Consider the following 10,343-nt stretch of genomic DNA (forward strand, 5'->3'; position numbering starts at 1 on the left):
AACAAACTAGTCAGGTTACTTCTAGACCTCCACCCCAGATCACACCTCACTCCTACCCACTTCTCCAAAGTGGGCTGGGTCAGGGTGGAGGACAGAGTAAAACAACTTGCACTGAGCCTTGAAGGAGGCATACAATCTTTTGGCAGAGCGTGCTGGAGATTGTAGAAGGATACAATGTCCGGGCGACTCTCAATATATTGAGTCCAAATTGAATTCTGTCTCTGTTGAATTCTTTGCCTCTTGTCTTGTTTAATAGATATCATCAGTGTTTGAACCTGACATGTATAACTTGTATGATGACTGTATTATGCTGATAGTATATATTTGTACCATGAATTGATTAACGTGGACCCCGACTTAAACAAGTTGAAAAACTTATTCGGGTGTTACCATTTAGTGGTCAATTGTACGGAATATGTACAGTACTGTGTAAACTGTATTGTTTTATATAATGTATTCTCTTCCTTTGCAATCTACTAATACAAGTTTCAATGAATCAATCAATCAGTCATGTATTGATTAACTCCTGGCAGTTTTAGCACTCAATGTATAGAATTGTATCTTTGATTCAGAATGAATAGCTTTTATTTGAAATAATTTAAATAAATGACAATAATTTTAGCAGAACAAAAGAGATCACGTACCATGGCTTGGATGCTGCTGTGCGTATGGAGAACACCCTTCGGCCTTCCTGTAGTACCACTGGTGTAGATGATCATAGCTGGTCCATCAGCCCTCTCTGATCTGACCTCTTCCATGTCTTGGATGTCATCTTCGTTTAAAGCGCTGAGGTTGGAAGTAGGCGGAAGTTTGATGCAAGGCAAACCCAGCCTTTGTGCCAGGGGCTCCGAGATCTCAGCATAGGGGTGTCCCGCCAGCAGCAGTGCACTCTGGGAGTCTGTGACGATGTACTCCAGTTCAGGCGGTGGGTGTTTTCTGTACAGCGGAACCGCCGTTCCACCGCTCATCCAAGTAGCCCACTGGGCCACTGTATAGGAAGCATCATTAGCGCACAGAAAGGAGATCCGTTTCCCTTCCAGACACCCAAAGTCAGAGTTAAGTGTGGCGTTGATTGTCCTTGCAAGTCCCAAGCTGCTGGCATAAAGTTGCTTGTAGCTGTGGCTGCCGCTACTATCTATTACGGCTGATTTGTCTCCAAATGTCAAAGCTCCAGTAAATACTGGCTTCCGGTTAATCTTTGATGAGGGTACTCTTGTCCATCTATGAGCTTTCCTCTGGACGGTAAATCCTAGAAACCACCATTTTGCATAAGATGAACAACAATGAATGTCAAGGGTTGATTTATTGCAAGACTTCCACTTCAGGAAGTGACGTGCAGCAACAAATCCTGACAACATGGTAGAGGTGGCTTGGTCAGATCATCCAGGCAGTAAACATGATGGATGGCATCGTCTCTGTCTTATGGATGTCATGGCACCTGGTGAGTAACAAGCAAAATTATTTTTCAATGTGGCGATTGATTAATTGGGAGTCAATATTTTTTTGCAGCCTACTATGGAGGTTCATTTGTGTGTTTTTGGACACAGTATTTATGTAACTGAAACTTTTGCGTTTGAATTTTGTGAACTGAATCAAATTATGCTGATCATTTCATTAAATAAATATACGAGAACAAAATGTGTGCGTTTAAAAAAATCAGTTTGTTGAAATAGTGTTATAAAATTCAGTGTGTAAAAATTCAGTGTAAAAAAAAAGACTTAAAAATATATATTTTTTTTACATCAAATTATACTGACAACATAATTTAATGAAAATACATGAGCAAAATGTTTGTGTTTAAAAATGTACAGTAGTTTAGAAAATTCAGTGAGAAAAAAATTCAGTGTATAAAAATTAAGTGTAAAAAATTTGGTGCGTAAAAATTCAGTGTAAAAAAAAAAGGTTAATTTGTGTCTTTATTACAAAAGCTTTTTTTGGACACTGAATTTATGTAACTGAATTTTTTGTGTCAACTGAATTAATTTATGCTGACGATTTCATTAAATACAAATTTGTGAGAAAAATTTGTGAGTTTAAAATTCAGTTTGTTAAAACACAGTGTTTTAAAATTCAGTGTAAAAAAAATCAGTGTGGAAAATGTCAATGTATCAAATTATAAATGTATATCAAACTGTACTGAAAATGTAATTTAATAAAAATACGAGAATAACGTTGTGGCTTGTACAGCCCTTTGAGACACTTGTGATTTAGGGCTATATAAATAAACATTGATTGATTGATTGATTGAACATGTGTGTGTTTAAAAAAAGTCAGTTTGTTGAAATACAGTGTTAGAAAATTCAGAGTGTAATAATTCAGTGTAAAAAAGACTAAAAAAAACCTTTGTTTTAACATTAAATTATACTGACAATATAATTTAATGCAAATATATGAGCAAAATGAATAGAAAGACACAAATTTATCTACGTAGTCTACGCTCCAAGTTATAAATTAAAATGAAAAAAAAAAAAAAAAATTATACAGGGATACAACATAAAATCCATCCATCCATCCATTTTCTACCGCTTGTCACCTTTGGGGTCGTTGTAAAAATTATTTGTAAAAACATCAGTGCATAAGACTCACTTCAGGTAAGAATGAATCACCTCATTGGCTGGTTCTAAGAAAGGATTGATTGCTTTAGTCTCAATTTACCAGAAGTGGGTCTTTTGAAGCAACAAATATGTCTGCACTGAATTTTTTTATACATTATTTTTTTACAATAATTGTTTACAAATTAATTTTCAAACATGGTATTTTTAACAAACTGAATTTTTGAACACGCTAATTTTGCTCACAAATTCTCATCCAATTAAATTGTTGGCATAATTCAGTTTACAAAATTCAAAGGCAAAAAAATTAAGTTCCATAATATGTCCAGGGTGTACCCCGCCTACCGCCCGAATGCAGCTGAGATAGGCTCCAGCACCCCCCGCAGCCCCTAAAGGGACAAGCGGTAGTAAATAGATGGATGAATATCAGTGTAAAAAAAAAAAGCTTTTACAGTAAAAGACACAAATTAATCTCCGTAGTCTACGTTCCAAGTTATAAATTAAAATGAAAAAAATAAAATAAAAAAATTATACAGGGATACAAAATTATATCCATTTATCCATTTTCTACCGCTTGTCCCTTTTGGGGTCGTTGTACAAATTATTTGTAAAACCATCAGTGCATAAGACTCACTTCAGGTAAGAATTAATCACCTCATTGGCTGGTTCTAAGAAATGATCGATTGCTTTATTCTTAATTTACCAGAAGTGGGTCTTTTGAAGCAACAAATATTTCTGCACTGAATTTTTTTTACACTGAATTTTTTTTATACATTATTTTTTTTACAATAATTGTTTACACATTAATTTTCAAACACGGTATTTTTAACAAACTGAATTTTTGAACACGCTAATTTTGCTCACAAATTTTTCCATCCATCCATCCATCCATCCATCCATGGATGGATGGATGGATGTATGGATGGTATTTTTAACAAACTGAATTTTTGAACACGCTAATTTTGCTCACAAATTTTTATCCAATTAAATTGTCGGCATAATTCAGTTTACAAAATTCAAAGGCAAAAAAATTCAGTTTCATAATATCAGTGTTAAAAAAAAAAAAAAAAGCTTTTATAGTAAAAGACACAAATTAATCTCCGTAGTCTACGCTCCAAGTTATAAATTATAATAAAAAAATAAATTATACAGGGATACAAAATTATATCCATCCATCCATCCATCCATTTTCTACCGCTTGTCCCTTTTGGGGTCGTTGTAAAAATGATTTGTAAAAACATCAGTGCATAAGACTCACTTCAGGTAAGAATGAATCATCTCATTGCTGGTTCTAAGAAGGGATTGATTGCTTTAGTCTTAATTTACCAGCAGTGGGTCTTTTGAAGCAACAAATATTTCTGCACTGAATTTTTTTTACACTGAATTTTTTTATACAGAATTTTTTTTTACAATAATTGTTTACACATTCATTTTCAAACATGGTATTTTTAACAAACTTAATTTTTGAACACGATAATTTTGCTCACAAATTTTTAGCCAATTAAATTGTCGGCATAATTCAGCTTTTACAGTAAAAGACACAAATTAATCTCCGTAGTCTACGTTCCAAGTTATAAATTAAAATGAAAAAATAAAATAAAAAAATTATACAGGGATGCAAAATTATATCCATCCATCCATCCATTTTCTACCGCTTGTCCCTTTTGGGGTGATTGTACAAATTATTTTTAAAACCATCATGGCATAAGACTCACTTCAGGTAAAAATTAATCACCTCATTGGCTAGTTCTAAGAAATGATCGATTGCTTTAGTCTTAATTTACCAGAAGTGGGTCTTTTGAAGCAACAAATATGTCTGCACTGAATTTTTTTTATACATTATTTTTTTTACAATAATTGTTTACAAATTAATTTTCAAAAATTGTATTTTTAACAAACTGAATTTTTGAACACGCTAATTTTGCTCACAAATTTGTATCCAATTAAATTGTCAGCATAATTCAGTTTACAAAATTCAAACGCAAAAAAAATTAAGTTTCATAATATCAGTGTAAAAAAAAAAAGCTTTTATAGTAAAATACACAAATTAATTTCCGTAGTCTACGCTCCAAGTTATAAATTAAAATGAAAAATAAATAAATAATTATACAGGGATACAAAATTATATCCATCCATCCATTTCCTACCGCTTGTCCCTTTTGACTCAAATTGTATTATATATTATATATATTATGTATTATATATTATATGACAACGACCTCAAAAGTTTTGAGGTCGTTGTCATATAATCTTTTCAATCATATGAATGGTAGGTGCAATACAAACAAATAAGCAAAATATGAAAAACAATTATGAATGGTAGGTCCATAACAATATGTATATCATCGGAGCTTTAAAAAGTAGTTAGCTGTAAGTTTTTTAGAGCTCGAGTTTCCTCACTTTGACTGCATTTGTGCTCGCAACAAACTAGTAAAGGAAATATTAAGTTCATTTTATATGAGATTTGTTTTGGTTTGCTAATAATGTACCGAGAAAGAGAAAGGACAATCCTGCTTCATTATCCATCCATCCATTTTCTACCGCTTGTCCCTTACAGTAAATTCACTACAAGTCGACATTTAACAAGGCAAAAAAAAAATAAAGAAAAAGAACAGCGGGGTGTCTTCCGTAAAGCATTTATATTTTAAAAAAATACATTTATAAAAAACACCGCAAAGCTGCAGTCGAGGCTGTCTTGCAAAGTGTGTTATTATTAAAAATCACCTCACCTACAAGCCGGTGTGTTGTGAAGAAGGACAGTGCACCACTTAATGGTTCCGGCAGGAAACACCTACTGATGATTCAAGAGTTCCCTCTAATTCTTGCTGCAGTATGGCGTTCCCCAGGAAATAGACGAGTCAAGTTGTGATTTAAAAAATACATTAAATTAAAAAAATATATATATATTAGGTATTTTAATTTTAATAATTTTCTTCCAAAAATATTTTGAAATACCTTTAATATAATTTCCTTTATTGCTTTAGTACGTTTAAGTATATAGTAAGTTTATACTGTATATATTTATGTATGTATGTATTTTTTATGTGTTGTTTATTTGTTTTTATTTGTTGTGTTGTTTTTCCCTTTCTCCTCATTTTGTATCCATTGCTACCATTGTTATTGTTATTATTATTACTACTATTACATTGTTGTTGTATTTTATTTTGTAGTCCCGATGGGTGGGTGCGTTGGGTTTATTGTTCCACTAAAAAATACATATATATTAAAAAAAATAAGTTAGCGCTGCTGCTTTAGTCAAAATCTAAAAATATACACACAATATACCAATTTGACACATTTTAATATTTGCTATACAATAAATAGATACAACACACATGTATTTATTTATTCAATTATGACTTAATCGTTTTAAATTATTTTTGACCTGTTGTGGTATGACTGCTGTTGTTCTGTTGTATTGTCTTGTTGTAATTATTATTGTAACTTTGTTTGTGCCGCCCTCTTTGTCAGGTCACTCTTGACAAAGATATTTTAATCTCAATGAGTCTTTACCTGGTTAAATAAAGGAAATTGATAATTCTATATGTATTTATTTATTAATTCAGGCCAGTGCACATTAATGAACAATCTGATTTACAGGCTGCAAATTAATCAGATTATAGCATAGTTGGTAGTCACAAAACAGAGAAAAGGGAAGACAGAATGACAATAGATTTTTTTTGATTGATTGAGACTTTTATTAGTAGATTGCACAGTACAGTACATATTCCGTACAATTGACCACTAAATGGTAACACCCCAATACATTTTTCAACTTGTTTAAAGGCCTACTGAAACCCACTACTACCGACCACGCAGTCTGATAGTTTATATATCAATGATGAAATCTTAACATTGCAACACATGCCAATACGGCCGGGTTAACTTATAAAGTGCAATTTTAAATTTCCCGCCACACTTCCGGTTGAAAACGTCTATGTATGATGACGTATGCGCGTGACGTCGATGGTTGATATGGAAGTATTCGGACCCATTGAATCCAATACAAAAAGCTCTGTTTTCATCCCAAAATTCCACAGTATTCTGGACATCTGTGTTGGTGAATCTTTTGCAACTTGTTTAATGAACAATGGAGACTGCAAAGAAGAAAGCTGTAGGTGCGATCGGTGTATTAGAGGCTGGCTGCAGTAACACAACCAGGAGGACTTTGAGATGGATAGCAGACGCGCTACCGTGAGTACAGCTTTGGCTTCCAAACATTTGATCGCTTGCCCGTAAGTGCGTGTCGCTATGTGCATGTCACGTACGTAACTTTGGGGAAATATATGTTTCTTGCCGACTCTGATGGCGGCCGGGGTGTCGTCGAAAGCTACAACGCCCGCCGCCGTCCCGTAGCTAAGTTAGCTTCAATGGCGTCGTTAGCAACAGCATTGTTAAGCTTCGCCAAGCTGGAAATTATTAACTGTGTATTTACATGTCCATGGTTTAATAGTATTGTTGATCTTCTGTCTATCCTTCCAGTCAGTGGTTTATTTATTTTGTTTCTATCTGCATTTGAGCCCGATGCTATCACGTTAGCTCAGTAGCTAAAGAGCTTCGCCGATGTATTGTTGTGGAGATAAAAGTCACTGTGAATGTCCATTTCGCGTTCTCGACTCTCATTTTCAAGAGGATATAGTATCCAAGGTGGTTTAAAATACAAATCCGTGATCCACAATAGAAAAAGGAGAAAGTGTGGAATCCAATGAACCCTTGTACCTAAGTTATGGTCAGAGCGAAAAAAGATACGTCCTGCACTGCAGTCTAGTCCTTCACTCTCACTTTCCTCATCCACAAATCTTTCATCCTCGCTCAAATTAATGGGGTAATCGTCGCTTTCTCGGTCCGAATCTCTCTCGCTGCATTGTAAACAATGGGAAAATGTGAGGAGTCCTTCCTCCTGTGACGTCACGCTACTTCCGGTATAGGCAAGGCTTTTTTTTATCAGCGACCAAAAGTTGCGAACTTTATCTTCGTTGTTCTCTACTAAATCCTTTCAGCAAAAATATGGCAATATCGCGAAATGATCAAGTATGACACAAAGAATGGATCTGCTATCCCCGTTTAAATAAAAAAATGTCATTTCAGTAGGCCTTTAAGGGGTCCACGTTAATCAATTCATGGTAAACAGGACAATAACATGTGAAAAACAGACACAAAAATAAAAAAATAAATAAAAAATGTAAAACAGCATGAACGGGATTAGTTTAAGATGCTTTTTAAAAGTGCCGAAAGTGTGAAATTCTCTAATATTTATTGCGAGGCTGTACCAGACGTGACTTTCTTGGAGTCTCTCCTCAGTTTAATGCATGCATGTGGAAAGTGTTGGTGAATAACTTTATAAATTAAACAGCTATTCTTAAAATGAACAACATTTTGAAAATCGAGCATTTTTTGGACTAAAACATTACACAGAGGCTCATGATCAAGGATTTCTATTAATGTTTTCAAAATCAAATGTTAAATATTGCGTTTCTAATGTGGGACCAGCTTGTGATGCAATAACCTATGTGTGGAAATATCAATAAATGCAGATTTGATTGTCACGGAAGGTCTGATTTGGTTCAAATGGTGCAGACGGAACTTATTTCTTACTTATAATAATAATGATGCAATGATAGAAACAAGCGTCTTAATGCGTGCTTGTGTCAAGATCAGAACAACATATTCATCGGGGCGGGGGGGTACTAGTCAGTAAACAGAGGGGGGAATGGGCGTGAGGGGGGCGAGTACTATACATTTGGCCTTACATCACCTGCCGGCGTGCCAACTAGCTTGGCATCGCCGTGCAAGTGGGCACATTCAGCCGCCAGCTGGCAGTCGAGGGCCTCGGATAAGGGGAGAATGGTACAGACATGGCACACGTTCAAAAAGTTTTCACTTCCCTCGCAAACCCCCTACGCTGCAAACGCTGATGGCATGTTCCTAATGAACGTGCAGCCTTTCGTATCAGAGCGCTCCCCTCCGCTCTCAGGGATGGCATCGTCAAAAACCCGTCCGTTCCGATTCGGGAAGGAAAACGTCGTTTCTGGGAAAAAACCCTTTTGTTTGTTTTTCAACACTTTTTTTTTTTTTTTTTTTTTGTAACAGAACCAAGGATGCAGTCTAAAAATGCGTTCATGTGAACAAACGACCGACGATTTGGGATTCGCGTCCTGGAAGTCAGCCATATTTTTCGCTGGCGGGCACTGGAGGCTCGTTTACGACAGCGAGACTGGCGGATTATTAAGGGGCGTAGTTTATATACATTTGTTACAAGGAGATAACGGTGAAAGGTTAAAACGACATGATGGAGCTACCATGGCCTGATGCCAACGCCTCATTTGGTGAGGACCACCTGAAACGTCCCCGCCGCCGCCGCCGCCGACGGGCAGGGTTGGCGACGAGCAGGTGCCAGCTCCCCGTCTTGGCAAAAGGGCTGAGGCAAAAGAGAGGACCCCCTACAGATCGGTGAGAGATGGCACCCGTGAACCGTGGGGACTACCCGAGCATGTGTCAGGTTGGCATCGGCGTGAGAATGTGTTGGCAAGCGTATCCTTCCCTCCTCTCCCAGCCGGCTCGCGCGCAAACACACTGTTGCCCCGCTTGGAACACATGGTGCATCAGCAACGGCATCTGGCCGCGCCGACTCGGCGGCAGCTGCGCTTAGTCTCCGCCAGTTGGGAGTCTTGGCACTGCCACTTCATCAACTACCTGTGGCTCCTCCGGGGTAAAAAAAAAAAAAAAAAAAAAAATGCCAGCGTTGAATTATTCCAAAGCTGCAGCTGCAAACTTGACTTTAATCCAAGAGACGGTGTTAACATATGTGTTCCACGCACCAACGCATGGCTGCCAACATGGCGTGTCATGCCATGGTTCATTTGAGGTGAAAGATGCGAGAAGAAACATCAACCGGAGGCTCCTGGAGCGATTTCTGGATTAACGCTGGGTAACAACATGGCGAATGCGTTTTCAGCGCCGTCATTATCTCGACGCTCCGGGTGATGTTGAGCGATCACGTGTGAATAAGAAGCCAAGGATCCTTCTGAAAAGGACCGCCCGAACAAAAGGATGACCTTTCAACTCCTCAATTATCGCCTCGCGTCTCCATTCTAACCAGGGTTTTGACAGTCAAGGACATTTGCCTAGCATCTATTTAAACTGGGAAAAACGAGCGAGTGGCCATTGTCTGAGGATGACCTCCACTTACCGAGGAGAAATGTCAGCTGCGCCTGTTTCAAAAGAGATGCCATTTGTGATATCTTTGATTTGAAAGGACTGATAGGCAGCTTCCTGTACCTTTCTGTTCTTAGTAAGGCAAGGCCAGGGGTGGGCAACCCAAAATGTTGACAGAGCCATATATTGGACCAGAAATACAAAAAATCTGTCTGGGGCCGCAAAAAATTAAAAGCCGTATATAAGTCTTATAAAGAAGGCAACACATGATGTAAGTGTCTATGTTAGCTATAATAGCCTACTATCAAAATGACTACCGAATTTTTCGGACTATAAGTCGCTCCGGAGTATAAGTCGCACCGGCCGAAAATGCATAATAAAGAAGGAAAAAAACATATATAAGTCACCACCATTACATGTTATGTAGACAACAAGGAAGTGTTTTACATTTAGAAAAATAATAACAATATGACTCCTTTAATGCGCCCTATAATCCGGTGCGCCTTATATATGAAAAAAGAACAAAAATAGACCATTCATTGGCAGTGCGCCTTACAATAATTCGAAAATACGGTATATATATATATACAAAAGTTTGGGGTCACCCAAACAATTTTGTCGAATAGCCTTCATTTC

The 10,343-nt window shown here is 36.9% G+C and overlaps 1 protein-coding gene across 1 annotated transcript in view; it reads right to left on the bottom strand.

The window, feature by feature from the left end:
* The window catches only part of acsf3 (acyl-CoA synthetase family member 3), a 121,510-nt gene extending 116,109 nt beyond the window's left edge, over positions 1-5,401 (bottom strand). Inside the window, exons 1-2 of the mRNA XM_062033650.1 lie at positions 5,282-5,401; positions 645-1,438 (exon numbers count right to left, since the gene is read on the bottom strand). Of these exons, the coding sequence (XP_061889634.1) occupies positions 645-1,358 (714 nt within the window). The 5' untranslated portion in view covers positions 1,359-1,438; positions 5,282-5,401. The remainder of the gene's footprint in view (positions 1-644; positions 1,439-5,281) is intronic.
* Between the last annotated feature and the right edge of the window lie 4,942 nt (positions 5,402-10,343).

Source organism: Entelurus aequoreus, linkage group LG02, assembly GCF_033978785.1.
Source record: "Entelurus aequoreus isolate RoL-2023_Sb linkage group LG02, RoL_Eaeq_v1.1, whole genome shotgun sequence".
Lineage (NCBI taxonomy): Eukaryota > Metazoa > Chordata > Actinopteri > Syngnathiformes > Syngnathidae > Entelurus > Entelurus aequoreus.